The 27,445-nt window shown below is 42.1% G+C and overlaps 3 protein-coding genes and 1 long non-coding RNA gene across 4 annotated transcripts; 2 read left to right on the forward strand and 2 right to left on the reverse strand.

The window, feature by feature from the left end:
* Positions 1-5,950: 5,950 nt before the first annotated feature.
* Positions 5,951-9,637, reverse strand: camk2n1a (calcium/calmodulin-dependent protein kinase II inhibitor 1a). Its single transcript, XM_037082750.1, has 2 exons — positions 9,061-9,637; positions 5,951-8,404 (listed from the first exon to the last, which is right to left on the reverse strand). Exons 1-2 carry the CDS (start codon positions 9,227-9,229, stop codon positions 8,334-8,336), a joined length of 240 nt encoding a protein of 79 aa, XP_036938645.1. The 5' UTR covers positions 9,230-9,637; the 3' UTR covers positions 5,951-8,333.
* Positions 9,638-13,831: 4,194 nt separating this feature from the next.
* Positions 13,832-15,552, forward strand: LOC119011665. Its single transcript, XR_005072247.1, has 3 exons — positions 13,832-13,976; positions 14,645-14,764; positions 15,386-15,552. It is a non-coding gene; the product is annotated as an uncharacterized LOC119011665 (long non-coding RNA).
* A 3,043-nt stretch (positions 15,553-18,595) lies between these two features.
* On the reverse strand, positions 18,596-23,142 carry mul1a (mitochondrial E3 ubiquitin protein ligase 1a). The gene is made up of 6 exons (XM_037083683.1): positions 23,010-23,142; positions 20,698-20,839; positions 20,380-20,467; positions 20,161-20,281; positions 19,548-19,779; positions 18,596-19,421 (listed from the first exon to the last, which is right to left on the reverse strand). Exons 2-6 carry the CDS (start codon positions 20,812-20,814, stop codon positions 18,906-18,908), a joined length of 1,074 nt encoding a protein of 357 aa, XP_036939578.1. The 5' UTR covers positions 20,815-20,839; positions 23,010-23,142; the 3' UTR covers positions 18,596-18,905.
* On the forward strand, positions 23,105-27,396 carry alg3 (ALG3 alpha-1,3- mannosyltransferase). The gene is made up of 9 exons (XM_037083682.1): positions 23,105-23,343; positions 24,071-24,170; positions 24,265-24,412; positions 24,518-24,678; positions 24,790-24,910; positions 25,024-25,229; positions 25,679-25,755; positions 26,194-26,338; positions 26,433-27,396. The coding sequence occupies exons 1-9, from the start codon at positions 23,163-23,165 to the stop codon at positions 26,611-26,613; spliced, it is 1,320 nt and encodes a 439-aa protein (XP_036939577.1). The 5' UTR covers positions 23,105-23,162; the 3' UTR covers positions 26,614-27,396.
* The last annotated feature ends 49 nt before the right edge of the window (positions 27,397-27,445 follow it).

The following is a 27,445-nucleotide window of genomic DNA, read 5'->3' on the forward strand; positions in this document are numbered from 1 at the left end:
ACCGGGGACTAAAGAACATTTGATGGATTCACGCAGTGTGGATTGATGGATGTTGGAAAGTTTCTACTCTGTTTTCTTCCCCCCCAAACGTCCCCATATTCTTCATTTTTCTGCTCTGTCAATCTATGAATCCATTAAATTCAGCAGTTATTGAATTTGGTTTTCAGCTCCCTTAGTCGGCCTGACTGATGTGCGATGGCAGAGACCCCGATGGTGAGATTTAACTTGACTGGACTTAAGTTATGTAACCGAACGGCGCAGGGCACAGGCCTCGTGCAGGAGATGTGTAGTCATCGTTTTCCCCTCGAACACAAACCTTTTTTTCATCTTTTTTTTTTTGTTTCTTCAGCTGATTACCTGAGTCATCCAGGTGTCTGAGGCCATGATTTAATAAAGCGCTGTGTATCTGTGTGTGTGTCTGTGTGTGTCTCTGTGTGTGTGAGAGATAGCAGAGCCAGAATTTCTCTCTCCTGCTGCTAATTGTCCTCCATGCTCTGTTGCCCAAGGGCAGCAACAACACTAATCTACTGCATGCTCAATGCCTTTCTCTCTCTCTCTCTCTCAGCCTTTGTATCCGTCTCTCCTCTCCTCTCTCTGTCACTCTTCTCACCACCATCACCCTGCCCCTCTCTGTCTGAATTGATTGGCCATGAGTGCTTTGGTGTGTGGGCGTTATGTGAGGGCTCATGCAAGTCAAAAGGTGGACGGCATGCTTTAACCAAAACATCTCTGGGTTTTTTTTTATCAGCCACATTGTGTGTTTGCGCTCCAGCTGGATCACGACACAGACGCGCACAACACTGCCTAGTTAAAGCTGCAGCTGCACTCAGAGCTTTTTATTTTGTTTGTTAGTTTTTAAAGGGAAATTGTGGTTAACAACCAAGGTCCTATTTTTCTATTTTTTTTGCTCTATCCATAATATTGTACTAACAAAGCTCACTTCTGAGTTTTGGGAATGCCGAAACGTTAATAAAAAAGTAGTCCAATGGGAAAGGAAATACAAGCAAGTCAGACAACCATGCAAGTTTTAAACAAACCTCCAGATAATGCAAACTTATTTGGAAGATGGAACAAAGGCAAAAAGCAAAATTAATACTCAAACTGACTGTGGTAAACATCTAGACTGTGGAAGACTACAACTTGCAAAATCATGACTGTAAGACCTGGATACGGCTACATCGCTCAGCCTTGCCTCCATTTTGTTCAGTTGCCACTTGCGATTCCCACGTGGACCACAAAATTAAATTCCCCATAGACCACCATGGAAAAAAAAAAAAAATGAAGGAGCAGGACACACCTGCTGATGTTAGCTTAAACTCTGACGACATCCAAGACTGACTTCCTCACTTTGGGTCCTGTCAACATGAACTGTTGACGAGCAGCAGGAGAAACATTTCTGCACATTTGTAGCAGGCTGCATACCCAGGTAGTAAACTCGCTATCTTTAAGGAAGATCTCGCGATAATAAACACGATAAAGTGCCCATCTGGTGCCCTTTTTTATTTTTCTCAGCCCTCAAACATCCTGAGTCCATCGCTGCTGTAATACAATACAGTATGTGGGCAAATGGCATTTTCTGTAGGCTAATTTTTGGTAGCTTTGCTAGCTTGTCTACACGTGAGGTAGTTAGTGTAGAAGAGAGACGTAAACACTGCCTACAGCAAAGACAAAAACATTGTAATACCTGTTAATCAACCTTCTTCCTTCTTTCACCTCTTCCACCATGATATATATTGTAAATATTCATGAGACATAACTTAAGAATCATATAAATATCGATTTTGAAACAATTAAAACAGCTGCAGCGCTGCATGCTAACAGATTAGCTTGCTAGTAGTAAGACTATTGTGTTTGACAACTGTGACTACTGTGTTTAGTTTTGCACAGTTTTCTTATGTAATGAGGTTTAATTAGCAGCATTTTAGGCTTTACAACGTCTCTTATTTCTTTAAGTGAAATCTTCTTGTTGTGATGTTGTTGCATTCTGTACTGAACATCCTTTAGCCCACAGGTAGCTCATGTAGCCATGTTGCTGGAGACCAGTGGAGGTAGGATGTCGGGGGGGATCTCCAGTTATACGTGTCAGTGGAAACCCTTCTGCATGAGATGTTACCGAGGACGAGGAGAAAGCACCGCCGCGGCTTTCAACAGCGCTGTATATCTGCCCATCTCCCTTGGGGCTCCATAATGGCATAATATACTGTATGGCAGGCTTATGTAACTGGAGGAGGAATATTAATGGAAGTCCACTCAGGATGGGACGAAAGTGGAATCAGATCAAAGCTCTCTGTCCTCACTGCACACGCTCAGTTTGAACCTCGAGCTGACAGTTGCTCTTAGCTGCGGGTGTGTGTGTGTGTGTGTGTGTGTGTGTGTGTGTGTGTGTGTGTGTGTGTGTGTGTGTGTTTGAGAGATAACAGCAAAGGGAACAGCACAATGGCACTTTACGGTACTCTGTCTCTGCTGCTGCTTAAGCAATTTGTTTGTTTTGCGCACAGACGTCTAATATGCATGTTTTCCATCCAGTCTTTGTGCTCATTAGTCTGCGCTGACCCCCAGCGCGGCCTGCACCTCGAGCCCATCTGCCACAGGTCGGGACACAGGACCCGTGAAGACCACAGGTTACATACACAGCTCTGCTAACAGTTCACTGACCTGTGACCTTGAAAGCTGAAAAAAAAAAAATGATGACTGAGTTTATGTCCCATCAGAGGGCGGGAGCTCATCAGCGTACTACATCAGCACTTGAAGGGACACGGGTGAATAATCATAACAAATGCAGATGCTTACACATAGGACATAGAATAAAGATAATGTGAACAGTATGGCTGTCACAGTCACCATATCACATATGGGGAGATCTTGAGCCTCCAGTAGTGAAGGAGCATAAAGCTGCCGGTGGTTTTCAGCGGCCCGACATCTTCTCAAGACACTTTATGTTTGCGCTTCATTAAATTCGTCATCCATTTTTAGCTAGCAATGTTTGTTTCTCTCAGCTCCAATTAAACCTGTAAAGTAAAAATGCATCCTTGGATCACATGGTTCACACTGTTCACATATGGGGCTGCTGTACAGACATTGTATGTGCATTGAATGTGGTGGGGCCTTGGGTAGACAGATTCCTAATAGAATTGTTTTTAACGTTTGAGTCTAAGCTAATTTGTCGATGTTTAAGCTAATTAGCCGAATTTAGCTTCGCATGAAATCTGAAAATAAGAGGAAACAGCTAAACCTGGCTCGGCCCAAAAGTAGGCTTGGATCGACAGTATTAAAAAAAGGCCCAGAACCTGTCTGAAACCACAACCTGCTCACTCTTTGGATCATCACACAGTAAACAAACCCTTAAATAATCGTTCAGTAGTGAGCTGTAGAGCTGTGGACGGTACTAGGCTAGCTGTTTCCAAGCTTTGGGCTGAACTAATACTGGCTGTAGCGTCATATTTACTGTTATCAAGTTAAAGTTAAAAGATCTGTTTTTTGGGAAGCAAATAGATTTTTTTAATCCACATGGGAAGGAGAGTCTTTGAGAGAAGAAAAAACATTTAGAAGAGCTGTTATTGCAGCTAACTGACCTTTTTTTCAAGGTAATTTTGGTAAATATTGTTTTGATAACCCTAAATTTAGTTTTTTGACTTAAATGAGAAGCTGTAAATGCAGTTTGCTGGGGGAACTATGGGGAACTCTGCAAGTTTTAACGAAGGATGAAGGGAAATATCTTTCTATATCTATTTCCAAGCTGCAATTTCTTACAGGCAAACATATACAAGACACAATATATAACTGTGATAAACTAAAATCAGTCTGGCTTTATTTCAGAACACAGTGCAGTAACGTGTAAGTAATCTGTCACCAAATGTAGGATAAATTCCTTGTTATTTTTAAATCCAGTCATATTCTTCACATATTTTGATCCCTGGCCCTGAAAAGAAAAATTCAAAAGCATTAAAAATGACCTCACGAAAGGTTATAACCAGAGAGCCAGTACTGCAGCACTAGTGGTTGTAGGATTGGAATGAATTACTGTCTCATGACAGGGAGGGAGGCGTGGAGCAGAGCTGACACAAGTCAATATTTGACCAAATATGTCTGTCCGGTTCCGGCTTTCCAGGCCTGCACATTACTGTGAAAAGTGTAATTGTCCGTGGCCTCAGACAGACACACACACACACACACACACACTCACACGACATCCACAACAACAACATAATCGATAGCACTATGTGTTCATTCAGTGCAGCGCTGATGTTATCGGGACAGTCAATAAACTCACTGATGGGAATGTGGTCGGCTGCACTGGTGACGCTTTGTTGATGTTCTGTTATTAGAGTGAAGTGCAGCTCAGAGTAATATAAGGACCAGCGCTCATGTTTTGTTGACATGGAGCTTTTTATAGAAGCGTCCTGACGCCATGGATGTTTTTTTCCCCCCCCAAAAGACAAACAAATGAGAGTGAAAATCTGTCGAATCTGCAACACGACATCCAGGAAAACACACTACAGTGTGATTACAAGGAAATTAATTTGCATTGATTTGTTGTCGATGTGCAGGTTTGTCTACCTCGAGCGGAAGACGGCTGATATCGGCTGACACAATTTCCTGACTGACTCTGTTGGCAAACATTGAAGTAGGTTATTCGCCACCTTTTCTCTCACATGACAGTTTCCCCTGATTTCACAGATCTGGTGACGTAATATTCTCAGCTGGAGAAACTTCAAGCTCCCTTAAAACTGTGTAGTTTTGGGGAGGAAACTGTATCAGAAGAGAAGGATCTTCAATGACAGATATGTTTAAGTCTTTCATGAAAAACAACTACCCAACTACCAAGTAACTAACGAACTTTAGACATGTTGGTAAGTATTTCACCATCCTGAATCCTCTGTAACACATTTCTAACAACTATGATTGAGAGTATGTGCACACTACAGCAGCAAGCAAACCAAAAAGTATTGGATAAACACTTAAAATGTCCAGTTTCTGTAACTGTAACTCACAATGTCAGTTTTTCACATCAAGATTATCGTGGGCGAACAAATTTACAGTGATGATATTATTGAGATGTTTATAGAAAAATATACTGTGTGTTTTTTAAATTACCCTCAAAATAGTGACAATAGTTGGTGGTAGTAAAGGACAATTACACTCAATTACTCGTGAGAAAGCCACCAGATGAACTCGTGAACAAAAGATGCACATGGTCTAACTTTTCCTGGATTATTCCCACAACAACATTGTTATTATATGTGTATTATTAACACCATATAAATATTTAGTTTCTAATATCAGGATTATCGTGAATGTCACGATGACGCCTCTACTGCAAACAACTGTCGTTTGACAGCAAAGAGTAAAGACACCATCTATTTTCTGTTTCTGTTCTATAAAGATGAACCTTTATCAAGATGTTACAGTGCAGCGGTGCCTGACTCCAGTATGGTGGGGCTGCGTTGGACAAAAACACTGCATAAACCACAAAACAAGTTGACTTCTGGACTCTTTGTTCAAACGAGCGTTCGCCCGACTGTAGCCTTTGTGTGAGAGCTACTGTATGAGGACACTGTACATGCAGACGTTGATAGATAATCGTGTGGCCAGCCGAGGCTCCCCCGGGGTCTGTGGTTTAATGGATTCGCTGGTGTAGGCCGGCACAGAGCTGTTTAACAGCCTAACAGATGGATCACTGTTCCCTCCCTCGCTCTTTAATCAAGGATCAGTATTTACTGTCACTGAGGTAATGGCTACTGATTCCAAAGGCTGTAAGAAGTGAGGAGACTTTGCGCTGCTGCGGGCGTCTGTCCTGCTTCTTAACAAGACCTCGTCTATGATGTGACCGTGACTCTGTGGTGTTTTATCTTCAAGAAACGAGACACAGGCTGCTCTGACTGATGAGTGAACAAAAACAAAACAAAAAAAAAGAGGTCCTGGGACAAAAAGCCATACCAGAGAATCAACGTTAACGTTTTCTATCACCATTTATTAATTCACCAAATACAGTGAAAATGGCATCATAATATACAATGACTCATTCTTAGAATGTCATGACATTTTTGTTGCTTTTTTGCTTCATAAAACGATGTTTCATTATTGAAAATATTAAGGTTTCATGCACAACAAACCATATCCAGTTTTCTTTAAAATAATGGTACAAAATGAACAGAATTAAAAAACAAACAAACAAACAAAACAAAAACAAAAAACAAACAAAAAAAAAACTGTAATGTCCAAAGTCGGTCAAATAACAACGTGTTATTTGAGGATACTCGTAAACAGTGCAATATACTCTAAAACTGCCATTTTTCTAACAAATTTCATCAACGAAGCTCAAGTCACAGTATACGATTTTTCTTAATAATAGTTTAACATTGATGTGTGCAAAAAACCCCAGACACATTCAGTTAGTCTTTAAAAAACGTCCGACGTCTGATATAGAACGAGACCAGTCCAGACCGAAAAAATCTCTTAGATCCGCCTCTGCCTGCGTGAAGCCTCGTCTCATTCCCAATATCCGCTCTGAAGTAGTAGAAATATCTCTGTTGATGAACTGTAAGACGATAGACTAGCATATCATTTTTAAATAACAAATATGTAGATATAAAAATACAAATATGACTTCTTTTTTTTTTTTTCAATTTCGTTTGTTTGTTTTAAAAACAAGCGTGCCAGGGTTAAGAGTAGTGTGGCACCTGTGTTGGCACCGGAGTGAGAGTTCATGCAAAGTAGATGGAGAAAGATCAACTCATAAGAGGGACCGAACACCAAAGAAAAGAAAAAAAAGACATTTTGCTCGATTAATTAAAGATTATCTTATATATATATTTTGTTAAATAATCATTCCCTCATCAAATTACATGACTACTGTGTTTTAAACATTTACTTATAATCTCCACGTCTTCTCTCTCTCTCTCTCTCTCTCTGCTGGCCTCTGTAGATATCTGATTAAATAAAAAAATAAAAATAGAGGGGGTGGGGGAGAGAAAAATATAAAGATATGTGCCTGCTGTGTGAAATCAGCTACATGAAGGGTGCCAACCTGCACCGTTAACCACTGATGGGTGAAGCAAGAAGAAGAAGAAGAAGAAGAAGTCTGTAGCCTGTGGTTCAGTTTCAAACTGTGTGGCCTTTAGTGCTCTTTAAGGGCCAAAAAACAACCAAACAAACGGGGCTCTACTACAGAAAATATTAACATTGCACCATCCTCGGATAATATGTTTCTTTTTTTCTTTTTTTTTCTTTTTTTTTTTTGTTGTTGTTTTTTTTTTTTACATACAATGGGTCTCCTCTATGAAGCAGACTCGAGAGTTTGGTTGGTCTGTGTCTTTTTGTTTCTTCTTAAAAAAAAAAAAAAAAAAAAAGCGTTTAGCAGCAACAGGAATGCGTTGGACCAGTGCTGAAAAGGACAGCTCCCCTTGAATGCACCGTCGCTGACTGAATCAACAAAGCAAAGCCTGAAAGGAGGAAGAAGAGGAGGAGGAGGTGGGGAGGAAGGGGAGGAAGGGGGAGGAGGTGGTGGTGTCTCTGGGAGCTTAGAGCCTACCTACTGTACAACTTATTGAAATAGGGCTGGGAGTTTGTTTTTAAGCTTCAGCCTCCAGTTGCAGTATTTGTGTTGCTTACAGCGCTTTTGGAAAAGAAAAAAAAAACAAAAAAGAAGAAGAAGAAGAAGAAGAAGAAGAAGAAGATGGTCGTGAAGTTAATGACGAGTTCATCCATCATTTAAAGTCAGCAGAGGTTGAGATACAGAGCAGTGTGTGTGTGTGTGTGTGTGTGTGTGTGTGTGTGTGTGTGTGTGTGTGCGTGCGTGCATGTGTGTGTGTGTGTGTGTGTGTGTGTGTGTGTGTGTGTGTGTGTGTGTGTGTGTGTGTGTGTCCGCCATCTCAACGTCGTGCTGGCGCAGCAGTCGTTTTTAAAATCGGGATTCATTTGGAGAATTGCCAGCAAATCCCGTGATAAATCTTGGTCTCTTCCAGAGTCTCTTTCTCTCTCTTTCTTTCTTCCTTCCTCTCCATCCCTTCATTTCTCCCCTTCTCTTTAAAGTCATCTTCTCCATTTTTTTCCCGCCCCGTCCTTTTATGCCCTTTCTTTTCTCTCTCTTCGCTTCTTTCCATCCCTCTTCACTCTCCAGTCATCCCGTCGTCGCTTCTGTGGTTTTTTTTTTTCCCTCCGTGCCGTCGATTTTTTTGTCTCCTCTCTCTTTCCTCCTCTCCGCGCACAAAAAAAATCCTCGAACATGCACAGCCCCGACAAGTGCTTTCGAATCGGTGATCAAAAATTAAAAAAGTCTCGCAAGGCATCGTCCAGGGTTGGTAAGGTGGGAGGAAGGTCGGGGGGGGCGGCTTTTAGACGCCGGGTGAAGACTTGTCTGTCATCCCCTTCAGGACCTCGTCTATTCGGTCGTCCTCGATGACCACTGTGGGGAGAGAGAGAGAGAGAGAGAGAGAAGGGGGAGAGAGAGAGAGAGAAGGGGGGAGAGGATGTTTAGAGATCAACATCTCAGTCAACAGTGAGGTCATTGTGTTTAATTCTCTTTATCATAGGGGTTGTTTTTTTTTGTTGTTATTATTATTTTTCATTTATGGCCTGTAGTGGAGAGGAGGGCATGGCGCACCAAAATAACCAAAGCAAGCGACAGAGAGAGAGAGAGTGAGAGGGGGGAGATGTGTGTGTGTGTGTGTGTGTGTGTGTGTGTGTGTGTGTGTGTGTGTGTGTGTGTGTGTGTGTGTGGTGCAGGCTGCAGGTGAATAAATACATGTATTAATAAATAAATAAATAAAAGCAAATCATCGACCACTCCGGGTAATGGCGGCGAGACAGGCTTTTTTTTTGTATTCTATCCTCTATTTTAACCTTATTGTTTGAAGATAAATCATCTAATTAAGAAGAATTCGCTCAGTGCGCATAGAATTAAAAAGAGATATTAATAATAAATCCGTAAATCCTGCATGCGTAATTCTGGCCCCTCTCTCTCTCTCTCTGTCTCTCTCTCTATAAGCCACAGTGCCACTCAGTCAGTCCCTTGTCTTTTTAAAAAAAAAAGCAAAAAACAAAAACAAACCCAGGATTTACCTCTCTTGGCTCGGCCGATCTGTCCGAGCTTTGGGGGTCTTTTCGCCTGCGACGAGGCGAAAAAGGCGCTTGTGTCCTGCAGTCCGCAGCTAAAGGACATCTGGCTGACCTCGCTGTCCGCCCCGTACCCGCTCATCTTCCCCTCGTTGTATGGCAGCACCTCGGACATTGTGGCACGACGGAGAAGAAAATCGATCACCAGATTTTAAAATGCCAACCAAAAATATAAAAGTCGATTTCAAAAAGCTTTTAACACAGCTGTAAGATCCCGGGCTTTTCTCTCTCTCTTTTTTTGTTTTGTTGGAGGGTCTTTTGTTGCAGCGCGTCTCTCCTGCTCCGGATCCTTCTGTGGGCTCGATGTGGATCCAGGTGCCAGCAGCAGCGTCTGAAGCCAGGCTCGTTGTGGTTCTTGTTGTTGTTGTTGTTGTTGTTGTTGTGGGTCTCTCTGTGGTCTCTGGATGTGCTGCAGCTGCAGAGAGAGACGGAGGAGAGAGAGAGACCGAGAGACAGAGACAGAGAGAGAGAGAGAGGGAGCTGTGCTCGCTTGTGTTGCTGGCTGATGTCTGGTGAGGGAAGTGGGAGATCCCGGGATCATAAAGGAAACCCAGGCAGAACGGTGAAGTCATCCATCCGGGTTTGTGTGTGAAGGTGTGTGTGTGTGTGTGTGTGTGTGTGTGTGTGTGTGTGTGTGTGTGTGTGTGGTGACAGGGGACTCCGAGCGGCAGAGATCCAAGAGTGACACCAACAGGCCAGAGGCGGAACTGCACCAGTGAAGGACCTGTACTAAAGAAAATGTTTTTTTCCTCAGGATGTCTGAGGAGAATTCACTGCTATATAGAAACTTTGGCGTTATGTTTGCTCAAAGAAATGGATATCATAGCTTTATATTCCCTCATTTAGCACTTAAAGAGGTCATATTAGCAGCATTCGTAGCATTAGTTTTTAATACTCTCTCCCACAACAAAACACCTCATGCAGTGCCTGAAACACCTGGTTTGGAGTTCTGTAACTTTTGTGCATCACTATGTAACAGCCGTTATATAAATATATATTTATTATAGAATATATGTAGCTGTTCTGCAGCTATGGTTACTTGCTGTAGAGGCGTTATTTTAGATCACACTACCTTGCTCGGCATGAACCACCCTACTCTGCGTCTGATTGGCTACATCCTGCCTCTTAGGAAGGATGGGAGAGGCGAGATGTCTCACTCTGTGGCTAAAACGTTGCGTTCAGGTCACATAGTCAAAAGAGGTGCTGCAGCGTTGCACCATGTGAGAAAAATAATGTGTTTATTGAAAATTAAACTACATTAACCTGATTTACTAGGACTCCCAAATACAAGTATGAACCTGAACATTAGCATAACATGACCTCTTTAATACTCCTGTTATAGGGTATACTTCTACAATTTCCCTCCAAAATGTAAAGGATTGACAAAAGTTGAAGGTAAATGCAAGAAACCCAGAGAGGCAAATTCAACGGGTCACTGTGACTGCATGTTAATCCGGCACCAAAGTGAGCAAACTGCCTAAATTCCTAAATACTGTTGCTTTAAACTGTTGGTTAGCTTAAGTTAGCTGCTAGCCTGCTAACACAGCTATAGCTAGTGGGAACCCAGATGTGGCATCCAGCGTTGAAGGAACACTGTGTAGCTTTTAGAGAAGAAATTCAAACTCATAATTATTTTAATCAGGCAACAAACTCAGAAATATTTATTTGTGTCCATAACTGAACAAACAAGCTGTTCTCTGAGGAAAACAACACTGTTTGAAGCTTGAAAGGTGGCAGAATAAACAAAGTATAAACAGTATGAAACCACGTTGTCCTGGTTGTGTGTCAGCAGGATGAGGCTCCCTTCAGCACCACGGACAGAGCCAGCATTATTTATACATTAGCTGCATTTGAAATGACATCATTCTTTCCTGCCTCCTTTTTGTTGCAGCATGTGTTACTGTCCCCACAACATATGGTGCCTCTTTAAAGGCTAAAACAGTGAACTGACAGAACGCCTATTATTGGACCAAACCTGTTTTAACCACTCAGGTCAGCCGACCTATCTAAAATAATCATATAATAACCTGTCCATTGATGCGAGGTTTGCTCTGTTGCCGCAGCCAGCCCGCATAGCTGACTGGTGAGAGGGAGCAGCTGACAGTCTTAAGATCGGTGCTGTTGGAAAGGCTTTTGGATTTTCCTACGGGGATAAGACGTGGGGCGCCTGCAGAGTCAAGCGAGTCGGGTTCCTGCCTGACTGCCTGCCTGCCTGCCTGCTGGATGGCTTCACATGGCCCCACAGTGAAACACATTACTGAGTCCAGAGAGCGGACAGAGCGTTCGGTGTCCGGCCTCCTCAGCTTTGGAAAGACCTGCTTGAAGGGTGGCTACATCACTATCTTCTTTTAAGGGGACCTATTTTGCTTTTTTGTTGTTTTTTTCTTTTCTTGAAAGTTAAAAAAGGTCAGTGTACACACCAACAGAAGCTCCTCTCTCCCACAGAAAAAACTGCTCCTCAAACACTTCGTCAGCCTTTTGTCATCTTGTGACATCACGCTACGTCACAGAGTCACACATTTGAAAAGTTTTTAGTAAGAACTGATGTAGCACAGCTGCTCTGTTGTTGTTAGAGGTGCTGGCTCAGGCCTGTGTGAGATGACCAATCAGAGGAGACTAGGTATTTAGAAGGTGGGGCCTTAAACAGACAGGAGCTAAACAAAGAGTGGATGTTTCTAAATACATGGTGTTTAAAATTTTGTTTTTTACATTTCATCCTTGGTCCATTTACAGGTCTAATCTTCCATTGTTTTAAGTTTTATTTCTCTTTCATTCCATTTGTCAGCTTGTTTATTCATACATTGCTGTGTATTTTATTGTTGTGGTTTTGTATTTGTTGTTAAGTACTTTTAATCGCTGATTTTGCTTGATGCTATATAAATACACTAATAGTAAAAATATCTTTTAACCACCAGTTTACTAAGAGAACATACAGTCAACATCTTTGGATGCAGGTTCAACCCCAAAAAAAGTAGGTTTACAGCTCACAGGACAACTGCAGCTAATTACTTTAACTTGGTCCCAGTCTCAAGGTGTAAGACTATGATGCCTCAGAGATCACAAATCTGACATCTATCTGAATTTAATTTCCCAGGTACAACTCACAGAGCGCCTCCTGTAGGCCCCAGCTGTCAACAAGTGGAGCGGTTGATTCATCCAGGGATTTCTCGTGATGTCATCAGTCAGCGACGCAGTTGGAGGCTGCGGGGAAACATCTGACCTGCTGCCCCACATGATACCAGGTGCCAAAAAAAAGAAACATGCATGCTTTATACCAAATGGAGCTTTCTCTTTTTTTTGCCACCTCCTACCCCTAATAATGTCTTCTCCATGATGTTCAACGCAGCATGCTTGACTGCAGTGACTCCTCATTGTCTCTGTTTGGTTCAATTGATTTCTCTCTCGGGCCGCACGCTGTGATCTCCCCTCCTCTGCGCCCTTCTTTCTCTTCCTCCGTCTCTGCCGCTTTAGCAGGCGGCAGCACTTAATGATCAGGCTCGCTAAATCAGTCATTCATCTCGGACAAGGGCACCCACCCTTAAGAAATGTGCGCGTGTGTGTGAGAGCGTGTGTGTGCTCTTGAAGCACTGCCTCCAATTACAAACGAATCACCTTGCTGAGTCACTCAGCCCCTCCCCATCCCTCCCCTGGAGCGCAATGTACACACAAGCGCACACACATTGTATATACTCACTGTGTTCCTCACAATAACAAGCCTCAGAGCAAAGAGCCAGGATCGATTCCCTGAGGATCATCTCTTAGTATCTGTCTGTGTGTGCGTGTGTGTGTGTGTGTGCAGGTATATATTTCAGGAAAAACTAGAAATGTACACGAGAGGACAAAGACAAAGAGGAGAGACGCACACCATCTGCAGTCTGCTCTCCTCGTCATGAAGATCAATGCTGTTTGTCCTCCTGCATAAACATCCCCCCAGTTGATCGTGGGAACGCTGGCAGGTCGGCTGCCCTTGGATCAGCGAGCACACAGCTGAGATGGTAAAAAAAAAAAGCTCACAGATGTAGTCTGCAGCACGGCGAGGCTACATCGAGGCAGCTGTACACTCCGCCTCCCGCACCTTGTTCACAGGGGAGGCCAGAGCTGTGATCAAAGGTGGATGTTTCATGTTTGTTTTGTACCGTGATGGGGAAGTCTGGCCGAGTCAAAACGCAAGAAGTTGCAACCAAGTTCTGTTCAAAAGTTCCTCCGTTTCTTGACATGATGACTCCGTTATCATGTGGTGGTGCAGGGGGTCGGTAGAGGATTGCTAACTGCTTACAGCAGCTTTAACATAATTACAAGATCCCTTTCAAACAAAACATATGATCAATTTATGAAATACTATGCATCGTAACAGTTTAAACTACCTGAATGTATGTAAAGCAGTTGAAATAAGCTTCACCTCAATCAGTCAAAATATGAAATCTAGAGTTTTATTCACATTATTATTCACATTATTACGATTTGGGGGGATTTGGAAGGAATTGAACATACATATGTTTCATTAGTGTTCAATCAATTTAAACTGAGAATCATTGTGTTTTTGTTGCCTGAGAACAAGCCTTCGAGATCTATAAGCTGTGTCTCCATTCGGGGGCTGCATCCACAGAGGGCTGCATTCGAAGGCGTCACAGCGGCGAGACAAGGCTTGTCCTTTTTCAAAGGCTCCTTCAAATACAGCCTTCTTTTTTTGTACCGTGAAGGAAACAACCATCTGATTTGTTTTTCCAAAAGACAGCTATGGTGGACAGGTGGAAGTGTGGGGTTTCGAGCCACTCTGATAGCTAACAATTATTGAAACAAACAAGGGACCCCGATACTGTCAAGGTTGCTAGGCAACAGGAGCGGCGCTGCTTGACATAGGGGTAAGTTCAGGTGGGGAGGGGGGGGCTGGTGACGTACAGTACATAGGAAATTCCCCCAAAGACCAGACAGCCTCATTTAACAACACTCAGTTTGACCTTTTAAGGATCGAGACAGAGCGTCATGTCTACCATGTTGCACCGCTGTGTTTCTACAGTAACCCAGACTAGAGGAAATAAACACTGGCTTTGCGTTTTATAGCGGGCACTGCAGAGAGCAGGGTGAGGCGAGGGGTATTTTGTTGGTTGCGATCTACAAACTCACTGCTAGATGCTACTGGGCACTGAAGTAAAGGCCATGAATACTTCTACCACCTCTGACTGTAGCTCCTGTGTTTTTTATGCCTTGTTGTAACTCTCATCTGCAGTTTAACCAAAGAATGACTTTCTGTTTTGTTTTATTTGAAACAGCAGATAAGTATTTTTCCAGCAACAAATGTCTTTGTTTGACATGTAAGGCATCACTAGTATCGACAGCTCCACAGAGAATTGTCACCCCTCATCTCCATGGAGCATTTTAGCGTCTCCAAAGCTTGTTGTTTTGCGTTGTGACCCCCTTTACTCTCAGCAACTAGCTGCCAAACAGACGGGCATTTAGTGACAAAAGTCTCAGGTATTTTACAAAGAATGAGAAAACTAAGTACACATGATTCCATTATTTATGTGCCCAGCATCACGACTTCAGATAAATCCTGATCGACCTTCAGGATCGTGACTCACAAAGCAACTTGCTTGCAGCTGGTGGACATCTCAAATCCTCAGCTTGTAAAAGCAAAACCTGCACGGCTGAGGTAAGTGATGAAAATGTGTTTTGAGTTGTTTTGTTTAGTTTCACATTTTGGGATCTTTGTCTATAAATGTAGACCAGTAAAAAGAATACATTAAAGAGTAGAGAAATACTCCCTTTATCTGATACAGTTAGGATGGTTTCCCCTTCTACCGTGGGGATTTACAGTATCTTTGTTTTGAGAATCCTGGGTTTGGTGGATGAGCTCTGAACAAACAGAGCACAAACTGATGGGGCGAAACAGAAAAATCTTTATATCTGACCAGTGCGTAGTTTCCCCTATTATACCATCCCTGTTTCCCTCCCTCCTCGGGGAGGGAGTGCTTGGTTTGTTGATGAGAGGAGAAGCACTGCAGTCACACTGCCATACAAAGTAGGTCACTTATCCCACGTTTCACTGCATGCCCAAAGCAGATGGGTGACAGCGGTAATTGGCATCAGGGACTGTAGCACGCTGTGATGGCTCTCTCTCCTGAGATACCGCATCTCTACCTTTCCTCCTGCTGTCTGCTAATGCCAAAGTTAAAAAAGAGCCCTCCACCCCACCGCTCCCTGTCAGGAACACGAGCACATAAGGTCACGGTGTGGCAGGATTTCAAAGATTTATCCAAACTTTTTTCCGCAGATCTGGAGCAATGCCATTTTCATTTTACACTCAATCGCTCGGTGAATGGAGCATTTGGCTCCATCTGCTGCAGTTTGTCTGGACTATAGCACACACTTTTTGGATGCAGTTCTCCAACACAGAAGAAATCCATGGCAATGTGTTAAGCAAATAAACAAATGCACTTCAAAACAGAATGATGCCATATTTGTACATTTTTACTTTTAAGGCTTACTGTTGCTCCATCAGACCACCGTATCATTTTTAATATGACCATGGCAATGCTAGCAGCTCTGTAAGGTTCTGTTTTGGCAAATCTATGCTTTAAGATAAATGCTGACATTAGTATGCTAGCATGCTCGCCATGAAATTGCTAATATGATCACGTTTCACAGGTGTGTGGTGCTCCAAACAGCTTGATTACTTTGCTACATTAGCCGTGAGCTAACGTCAGCTAACAAGGAAAGTGTGTCTGTGTTTACATTCAGATAAACACTCATTATTTTGGTAACTCACCAGAGACTCTATCCTCTTTTTCCCCCTAGTTAGCATTATTGACATAATATACACAATACACATAGCCCACTGAGGTGATACAGGACTAAAACCCACAGTGCTTAGAGCTAAATGCTAACATTAGCATGCTAAAATAACAGAAATGATGATTCTAACATGCTGATATTTAGCTGACATGTTGTTTGCCATGTAAGTTTTTGTCATGTTAAGCAGGGTAATATTCAGCAGGAGGTAGGTTAGTGCTTTATGTGATTTATTTGGTAATTATGTAAATTCAAACTCACGACCACAAATATGAACCTTTGTGCTACAGGAAAAGTCAAGGGGGGCCCTTAACATCATTAGGCTTTATTGTTAGACACCATATCTGAACCAAATTCCATTGACTAGAAACCAAAAGTCAGTACGATTCATCCTCTGAGGAGCATGAATTGTATCATTTCACTGTATTCCAATGAATATCTGAGACATTTCAGTGTAGTTCTTGCCAGTCTGTTCCCATAAGGTTGGTTTGAAGTTATTAAAAGTCATAATAATTCCTCGCCAGGCGAATGTTACTATTAAATCCCCCCCCGTTTCAAACCGGTGCTCCTTATAAACAAGATTTTACCTAATTAACCACCACTGTCTGCACCCTCATCATCGCAAATCAGGGTCTACACCCATGAAGCACAGCCAATTAGAGAATAATCATATCATCCAAATTGTTTGTCAGCTTTCAGAAGGGATTAAGCAGGATATCACAGTGTACATTAATTGCATGTGACTTGGAAAGCATCCCCTGGAATCAGTGTGTTCCCTCACTGTCAGCCACTTCAGTTCACTGACTCAAGTGACAAAAGATGGACACCTAGTGGTGGAATATATCTTATCATAATCCAGATACAGTGAAACAGGCCTTAAGTGAGCCCAAAGTAATTGTCATATTGCACAAAGAAAATGACGACAGAGGGAAGAAATAATCTTTTGTGACGATATAAACCTGCATACATTATCTAGAGTTGCTTTTAGTTGTGTTTTTTTAATGGCATTCTCTCTCCTCAAAGGCCCACGTGAGAACAATCCTATAACGGTTTTGCCCTAATTTCTTTTTATCCTCTCAATTATTCAATTAAACTGTAATGAGCAAACCAAGTGTCGCGCTGCGTTTTTTCCCATGCCCTCAGAGGTCTGCCGGTGCTACTGTAATAGTCTGTTCCCCGAGAGCCACAGCTGCTGTTCTGCTGAGAGGGCTCGTGAAGAATTTGTCAAACTGAAACCCTTGTGACCGCTGAGGAAGATTTATGGGGTCCTGTGTCTCCCACCTGCTCCTTTTTCCACCCCCCCAACTCGGGCCCCCACACCCCACTCTTCACCTTGTACCATCTCCCTTCCCTCCCCACAAAACCCCCAACACATGCCTATTAGTCTCTCCCCTTCTGTGCTTCTGAGAAGAAGGAAAAAAGAATCAGAAGGTGGCTTTTCATCTATCCGCCCTTTCTCCACCCGCTTGTTAGAGATGACAGAAATAGTAAGCCTGATGACTCACTACACCCATGTCTTTTCAGACACCAGGTGCTGTCGAGCATTTGTGCCTATAGAAAAATATATTAAAAAAAAAAAAAAAACTCCATCGTGAATTGATTTTCAGGCTCCTATGAAGCACGTGGATCTATTCAGATGTAAGATACTTTTGATTTTTTTTATGTTTAAGAGGAGCGACAACCATTTTATGTCACAGCTGTTCAGACGTATGTGTATCAGAGACGCAGGCAGGCAGAACAGGAACTCTTGAATCATATACGATCCATACATACAGACATAATGAGCAGCATGACATGTCACAAGACTTGTTTATTATCACTTCATTTCTAAAACAAGTTTAAAAGGCGGATGATTTAGCACCATGTCTCCATGACAGTGAGTAAAATGCATTACACAAATGGTTCAAAGAGTGATGATTTATTGATTTTCTTTCAACAAACCTTTCCGCACACACTTTTACAATTTGAAATAAATTATCTTTATTTCATTAACTCCCAGTGGCTCAAATCTGTGACTGGCTGAAAGAGTTTGAAACAAAAGCTTAGCTCCTCATGACCGGATAAATACAGTCGAATCGATCTCAGCAGCAGTCTTCTAAATGACCCAAGTAAGGCACAAAACAAACATGTAGGAAAATAAATATCTCTATTGTATAAATGTACACCCTTTTCCCCAATTACTTTCTTTCCCTGTATTTGTCATTTACAATTACAGATAAAAGTATCTCACTGACACACTGGCAATTGCAAATTATCCTTATAATTCATGTTTTATTGATACAGTATATTCTCAAAACCTTCTGGCAGTGAGAGTAATTATAAGATGAGAACACTAGTTTAGATCTTATGAGGTGTGAAAGGAGACATATGCGTTTTTTTTTTCCTTTCCTTCAGTTTGTTTTGTTGTTTTTTGTGAATGCAAAATATCTTGAAAGTTACAAAGTCCACACCAAAGGAAGCTCCTCTCTCCCACAGAAACACTGCGCCTGGAACGCCTCACCAGCAGTCCATGGCCAACGTTAAGACGCTAAGACAGGTGTGATGTGGCCAAATTTTTTTTAACCTTTGGAATAAATTGGAAGAAACTAAGTGATTCTTAAGAAAGAATGTGTAGAGTGAGTTACAGTCGTCAAGGCAAGATTAAATTAAAGCCCTAACAACATTCTCCAGATCACTGAATGACAAAAATGACTTTTTTGCAATATTATGTAGCCGATAAAAACATGATTGGACAACCGTTTTTACATGTACATCTAGTTTAAAATCTCGGTGAAATAAAACACCAAGTGCTTTAAGTTGGAGGCGAGGAGATGATTATCACAGTCCTGATATGGAGCATGGCAGAGAGGATGACTTCAGGGAGAGGAGCAGTTAATACTACTGTAGTAGTAACCCAAAATAAAAATAATGAACCTGAAAGTGAGCATAATATGTCTCCTTTAATCTGGTACAGTTTGTATGGTGGTTAAGTGCCACTGAGGTCATGTGGTCGCACAGGTGTGTCAGACGTGGTAGAGAGGCACCACTCTGCTTATGGTCTGTCTACATATGGGGCATCGGTGTTGTGGGAGGGCCTGGTAGCAGCTGTGGCAGCAACACACATGTCCACAGTCCAACAGAATACAGTTACGTGGCTGACTGAGACAAATCACACAGGCGTTCTCTATGTGCTCCTCCGCCCCGTCATGAGGAGCCTCGGGGCCCGCCGCTGGAGCTCGCGCTCTTGGTGCGTCGGCCAGGAGCCTCTCAAATTCCCTCCTCTCCCGCTCCTGCTCCCAGCGAGTTTTTAGCTGGTAATAGTAGCGTCGGCAGATCCAGCAAAGGACCGCCGCTCCCGCCAAAGAAGAGACGATGGCGAGCACCTTCCACAAAACAGTTGTGTTCTCTTGCTCCCCGCGCAGGGTGTCAAAGTCTGTAATGCTCAAGAAGTACTGTGAGCCGTTGGAGGGAGGTTGAAGATTCAGGGTGCCGTCTGTCTCCAATGTCAACTCCCCTACGCCTGTAAGGACTGTGCCAACCTGAAACAAGAATGAGTCTTTGTTCATATTTTTCATGATTGACGTAACACGATTTATGCTTCATTAAATGAAGTAACTATTGAGCTATAGATGTTAACAACATCAGTCTCTGATCTAACAACTGACCTTGAGCATTTCTTCGATCTCTAGTTGCCCTTTGAGCTTCTCCCCACTGAGGTACTGTCCTACGATGTCACTCAAGCCGTAATTAACCTGGTGGAACTTTTCGTGGGTGATCTCCATGGGGAATCCAGAGGCCTGCAGAGGACACAGGACTCTGACCGAGGTCTCATTGGATCCCATTAACACGAACGGCACCGCGTTCACTCTCTGGTGCACGATTCGTTCACTGTCCGTCCTGCAACAGGAAAAGGAAGGAACATTGGGTCTTAGTCTGCATGTATGATGATAAAGACAAAATATTATTAACATTGGAACTTTGGGGCTTCATGTATAAATAAACAAATAAGCATGGAGTCTAACTGGACCAATATTTAGTGCAACAGTTAGTTTTTACATTATTTCAGACATTTCTAGAGGCTGGAAGTCATGCTAGAAGCCCCTGAATTGCATAAAGTAGTCTTGACCTTAACTTTAAGCAAATGAGGAGCCTGTTACCCTTCTTTCTCTCTCCTTGTTTCCTGTCCAACCTATATTTTCCACTTTCAAATAAAGGTAAAAATACCAAACAGTTATAATGTATAGCATCATAATGCTGCATTCTTAATGGATTTCTCACCAAGAGCGTGTCAGGCTGTTCCACAGCAGCCTGTGTTCTTTCAATGTGAATTTCTGCAACACTCCGACACATTCTTTTTGGAAGTGACTCGAAAGAGGCTCGCCCACTGGTTGCACGGCACCTAGAGACACATAATAAAGACCAGGTAAGGATGGTCTTTGCATTTTTTGTCTAAAGAATATGCTATCAACTCTTGTCAGCATCAGAAAACCTTGTTACCTTCGATAACAGCGTACTGTAGACATGCTCCTGGAGTAACTTTCAGGATGTCTTTGAGATTTTTATCTATGGGGAAGTGTGGAGCCGCCTGATGATACAAGACACAGATGTGTTGGTATGCAGTTTAAGCACCACAGTAGACAGACTTCAGTTTATTTTTTTAATTAGCTGCACACAATTTTATTGAGCATAGCCTTCAGTCCATAAAATCAATACAATTTAGACAGCAAGTGAACAGAAAATGAAAAAGAAAAAAAAAAAAAGAAAAAATCTAATTATGACAATGCAACGTTACGTAAAATGATGTTCATTACTCACATCAAGTGTATCCAGTGTCTTCCGGCTCTTCTTATAGAGGTAGTAGCAGATGCCTGAGAGGGTAAAGGTGGCCCCAAGGCACACTACCTCTGGAAAGTTCACATGAAATCCATCCATTCCTCCTGGATCTCCTGTCACCACCCTAGGAGCAGACCAACAAAAACATACAGTATGATATGTAAAATGATCAACAAATCAAGCTGTCATGTTCCACTAAAAGTCAGAAGAAGCAAGACTCATCCCGACTTCACCGTGACGTACTTTGAAACGTTTATATTGTCGCTGGCATGAAGTGTTGATTGAACAGAGGGATGTGGTAATACAGTTACATATTGTGAAGCAGAGTCCTGCAACATAATGATTCTCTGCCAATTTAATATTACTTACATATAGAAGTATCTTCATTATATTCATGACGACAAAAATGTGCACGCTGCTGTTTGCATTTACAAAGGCTAGGGCTAAATGCAGAGTAACAGACTCATCTCAGGGGTGTATAATTCTGCTTGACTAACAGCACTTCATAATGCTCTTAGGAGGTCATCGTCAAACCCAAAATAAACCCATTAGCCAAAAATAACACATGTAAGCTCATCGTGTTAGGAATATGCATCACAAAGGCTCACTGGCATGAGCCCAAGTCTGTTTTCAACCAACACGAGCAGTTAACATCAGGCACTGCAAGATGGAAATATAGTCATTACAACCACAGCTTGAAATAAATAAAGCAAAGTAACACGTGTACACGTTTACATTTGCACATGTTTAGAAAACAAATAAGAAACTGTGAGGCACAAACTGGGTCTAGGACTTGGCCATATCATAAGAAGCTGGGTGTTACTTGTTGGGAGGTAAAATTAAGACACAACTTATTTCTGTGGCAGGTGACACAATTGATTTAACTCAAACTCTAACTAGCTTATTATAACTGTTGCAAGAAGGTTCGTTGGTGGTGACTGGACTATTCTTGGTGAGATATAAAACAGCAGGATGGAGACAGATAACAGATAACAAATATTAAATGGTATAAACTTCATTCTGCAAGAGGTCAGCTGTGTACAGATTGTAATAATATCTTTAGAAAATCAATGTGAACCTATGAACCAATTTAACTTCTGAAATACATTAATTAGCTTTAGTTCTCAACCTTATATAACTTAACATTTGATTTCCTAGTAAAGCAGCAGTCACAGTGTAAAGTCCATATGACTGTTTGATTAAAATGCCATTAGAAATTGATTTTTAAAACATAAACTGAAAGTCCATTTTATGTTCTGTGAGCCACTTGTCACAGTGATTTTGCATTTAGAAACCGTGGGGGGGCACCAAATTGCACGAAATGCCAATTCCTAAATAATGTTGCTTTAAAATATTGGATAGCTAAAATTAGCTGCCAGCCGGTTAACACAGTTATGGCTGGCCAGAATCCAGAGGTGACCTCTAGCACTGAAGGGGCACTATATAGTTTTAGAGAAGAAGTTCAAACTCAGAATTTAATATTCACATTATTAATGAGGTCGTAATACAAACTCGGATATATTTATTTGTATCCAGAACTGACTAAAGAAGCTGATCTCAGAGGAAAATAAGGTTCCCAGAAAACTTTCTGAAGCTAGAGATGAGGCAGGGTCAGTCAAATATAAACAATATGGAACTGTGTTGTTTTCAATGTGAGTGTGTTTGTTTGGTTTGAAAGAAAACTTTGTGTATCATCAGTAAACAGGAGCAATGTCATCAGACACTGACTATGACACACATACACATCTACACTTTAGTATCATCATTCAACTGTCAGGTGTCTAAAATTTAGTTAGCTAACTAAGCTACTATGAATATGACTGAAAATGCCATCAGGACTGGTTCATAAGCACTTTGCAAAATGCAGTTCATGTATGTTTTGATAAATCCGGTTAACGAGCTAACTTTTAGTGCCATTTCACACAGATAGATAAAATACAACCAGATTGTTGGAATGTAGCATTTGTATTCTTACCAATGCAGCATTCACATCTTAAAGTCGCTGTTACTGTGTCAGTTCCTATTGCTATTGAAATTGATAACAACACGCTAAAGTCCATTTTCTATTCTGTGAGTTTGCCCTCTGTCACACAACGTGTTTCAGTAATATTACTTTCTTCCAAACATTAGCGAGCCGGCTAACGTCGCCATTGCAGCTGTGAAACCACTGGTGACCTCTAAACGTTTATTTTACGACTGTACGTGAACTAACCATCTGAGCAACTATAATTCACGTCCAACAGTTATACAAGTCTTAAGAGCACGATACAAAAGTACACCTGTTATTGTTTTACCTGTCAGAAAATCAAATCCCTCAAGATGACATCTTCGCCGCAAGTGGCGTCCATATCACGTGACGTACCTCAGGAAGTCGATGCGTCACGTGACGAAGCCTTCCTGCGCATGTGCGTTGCGGTTCTTCTCCACGTCGCTGCTGGTCCTCCGACATGGCAGGAGCTGCGCGGAGGAAGTCTCCCGGCGCCCCGTCCCCTCTGTGGGGGAAACTCCACGCACTGTGGCAGGACAAACATTTGGTCTTGTTCAAGACGGAATACACGCTGCTGGTCGTGTCAGTGTTGTGGTTCCTGGAGATCGGGTTCAATGTGTGGGTCATACAAAAAGTAGCATGTAAGTAGCTGCGTTGCTAGTTAGCATGCTACGGTGTTTCGTCGTTCCTGTGAACGTGTCTGAGCGCTAAGTAGCTAGCGTTAGCACACCTAACAACTTCCACTGCCACCTGTCAAAGGGAATCCACTGTCCTTGCATGACCACATACAAGCGTCTGTTCTGTCCCAGTGTTCAGCGGTATTCATTATTCATTTCAGCAACTGTCTTGAAAACTAAATGCAGCCAGAAATGTTCTCTCAAGTAACGACACTGCAGGCTTGATATTGCACCTAGCTTATATATATATCAAGCATTTAGTTTGTATGTTTTCTCATCAAACAGACTTCTGATAATGTTCATTATATCATGTGTTTTTAATGTGAGGCTTCAATCATCATCATCTTGATAAATCGATGTATTGTTTAGCTAAAAAAAGGACAGAAAATATCAAGAAATTCATGTCAAACAGCCCATATAAACAAAGTTATGTTAATGTATAGTGATATAAAACATATTATTCCTGAAAACTTACCAGCATCATCAATTATCAAAGTGTTTGGCATTTATATTTATTCACGATGGCTAGCCGATTAATTGCAATGAGTGGATCAGCATTATAGATAAATAACAGCACTTCCCCTTCATTCATGATCATGATGACAAATATACTTATTGTGAGTCGCTTTGGACTAAAGCGCCTGCTAAATGTAAACGTTAAATGATCACTGATTTATATTCTGCACTCCAGACACCGAGATCGACTGGAAAGCCTACATGGATGAAGTGGAGGGAGTCATCAATGGTACTTACGACTACACTCAGCTTAAAGGAGACACCGGCCCCTTGGTGTAAGTTTCAAATTATTTTTTGGCGATTCAGATTAGAATCTTGTCATCAGATGCAATTTTTAATGCAGGATAAATGAGCACCTTGTTGTTGCAGGTACCCGGCTGGCTTTGTCTACATCTTCACAGCTCTCTACTACATCACCAGCCACGGAGTGAACATCCGTCTGGGCCAGTACCTTTTTGCAGTTTTCTACCTCATCACCCTGCTGCTTGTCTTCAGGATATACAACCGCACCAAGAAGGTCAGTCTGTGTGACAATAGCCTTTACCGGAGAATTTATTTGTTGCTGTAATATCCCTTTATTGTCATAAGTCTGTATGTTTATTTCTTTGATTATTTTTCCCAGGTTCCTCCATATGTGTTCTTCTTTGTGTGCTGTGCATCTTATCGGATCCACTCCATCTTTGTGCTGCGTCTCTTCAACGACCCGGTGGCCATGATGCTGCTGTTTGCAGCCGTCAACCTCTTCATGGACGGACACTGGACTCTAGGCTGCGGCCTTTACAGGCAAGTTTGGACTCCCTAACAGCATAATGCAGCTTTTCGTGTTACACCTTTTAGAAGTCATTTTTTGTGACATGATGAAATTACAACTCAATCTTCCTCTCTTTCTGACAGTTTAGCAGTGTCTGTGAAAATGAATGTGCTACTTTTTGCTCCGGGGCTGCTCTTCCTCCTCCTGTCTGAGTTTGGTCTAATACGAACCATCCCGAGACTTTCGCTGTGTGCAGCCATACAGGTAAACATTCCATCTGATTATAAAACCAGGCATTATTTTGCACAGATATATTTTTAAATGTAATGCAGTATTGCCAAGTATCATCTCTAAATGAGTGTGTCTTGATGTTGCAGGTTTTGCTGGGTCTGCCTTTCCTCCTGGAGAATCCGGTCGGTTACTTGAGCCGGGCATTTGATCTCGGCCGTCAGTTTATGTTCAAGTGGACGGTCAACTGGCGCTTCCTGCCAGAATGGCTCTTCTTGAATCGGTACTTCCACTTAGCCCTGCTGGCTGCCCACCTGCTCACCCTGCTGCTCTTCGCTCTCCGCCATTGGAAGAGGTGAGACTGACTTTGGCTGTGCCAAGGTTACTGCTGGCATAGCTGGAGAGGAGCTTGAATCAATCAGGTGTTAAAATCATGCCAATTTTTGTTCCGCGGCACCAAAGGAGGTTGGCTCATTCAGGTTCGGTCCCTGACATCTGAGGCATCAGGGTTGTTTTAATAATGAATTCAGAAGCCAGAGCTGCCTGTCTGTGGTGCCGTGGAAACAGTGTTTTGCCTGCAACCATGTTGCTTCTTAAAAAGCATGACATGACTGCAGACAATGCAACAAGCTGTCACGAAGAACAGTGAAAAGTGATGCTGCACACATTTAAAGGTGTCGTTAAGTCAACTATTGTGACAAAAATACTACTACAAAAAAAACTTGCCATATTTCTTGCTTTTTATTCAGGGAGGTGGAATTTAAAACATCTTTTTAGAAAAGTAACAGTTTGCTCTCTCACCAGACCAGGAGAAAGTGTCTTCGACCTCCTCAAGGAGCCAGGAAAGAGGAAGATCCCTCCTCAGAAAACCACCGTCGATCATATCCTTTTAATCTGCTCTCATCTGTAGAATATAGTTCCTTAAACACATAATTTGTAACATCTCCACATGAGTGACCACATATGTTCTATATTTTTTAGAAGTTGAGTACTTGAAAACTCACAGAAATCCATCGTTTTATCCAAGATAGCAGTGAGTTTCATTTGGTCAGACGTTGAGGAAGGAATTCAACAATCTAGCCAGCTATAGTTGAATATTGTTCCTTAATTCCAAGTTACTTCACAATGTCATCAAACTCCATCTTTTGTTATTATTTTGGGAGACAACTTGCAGCAGAAATGACATACTGTGCATTTAAAGCACAAATTATCATTGTCGTCAACACTAACATCTGCTGCTGGGTGTCAAATATAAATTGGCTTAACATGTCAGAGTAAACTAATGATGTTCCTAGTATCAAACCTTAACAGATGATCACAGATCGTACTGACTCTGTTCACCTCTAACTTCATTGGAATGTGCTTCAGCCGTTCATTGCACTACCAGTTCTACGTCTGGTACTTCCACACGCTGCCCTACCTGCTCTGGAGTGGAGGAGTCAAGAAACTGGCCCACCTGCTCAGGTAAGACCGAGTCTAAGTACTAGACCACAACTTTCATTCCCACCACTCAATCAGATGTTAATGCCATGTTTTCTTGCTTCTGGTTTTTGTTCAGGGTCCTGATCCTGGGTCTGATCGAGCTTTCGTGGAACACCTACCCGTCCACTAACAGCAGCTCAGCCGCGCTCCACGTCTGTCACCTCATCATCCTCCTCTGTCTGTGGCTGGCTCCGCCCCTGCCCTCAGCTCCAGCGGAAACCCAAGACGATACGCCCGCCAAAGAGAAACGCCAGTGAGCCGCAGCCTGATCAGACCAGACATCGTAGTTCGTCTCATCAGCTGTCTCAACCTTCCCTCCCTCTTTGATCCTCACAACACCGGTGCTGAGGGAGGTCGCTGGGGCAGACTGTTTTAATACAAGGAGCCATCCGATGCTTCTCATCTCAGCTTACTGCTAAAAGTGAAGGAAGCTAATGTGTGGGTGTCAGTCTGCAGACCCACACCATGAAAACGGCTTGCAGTTGAAGAGATGAAAAGAGAAAGGAAATGTGAATTCTCAGGTTTCATTTTCAGATAGATAAAGAACGGTGGAGTACAGTGCGGGGAGGAAATTGTGAATGTCATGCTGTTTTGAAAGAATTTGTTACATAGATTATAGTATTTCTACATATTATGTTAAAACTGCACTCTGCCCATATTTCAACTGGCCTCATTGTTTTTCAAAGTTCAAATTCAAAAGACTATATTTACTTATGCACATATTATTACGCACATTGTATTAAAAATTAGGTATATTGAAGATGTGATGCAGAAGTTGAACCCAAAGCTTTAAATTAATCGCATTAATGGCATTTCTGCTTCTCTGGATTGTTTTCCATTAATAATTTAATTATAATTTTACACAAACATGTAAAACCGAGCTGTAGACAATCAGGTCCGATTTGTGAAGTTATTTGTTATTTTTCTGTCGCAAGTCCCTCATCACACTCATGAGCACATACGTAGATTTAATGTGAAATATTTGCAGTAGAATGAGGCAGCAAAAGTTTTACATTAAACAGAGATGCCACTTAAACTCACTGCTGTGTTTTTCTTCTTCTGTTTTTTTTGTTACACATTACAACAAAT

The sequence above is a fragment of the Acanthopagrus latus genome, chromosome 21 (genome assembly GCF_904848185.1).
Source record: "Acanthopagrus latus isolate v.2019 chromosome 21, fAcaLat1.1, whole genome shotgun sequence".
Lineage (NCBI taxonomy): Eukaryota > Metazoa > Chordata > Actinopteri > Spariformes > Sparidae > Acanthopagrus > Acanthopagrus latus.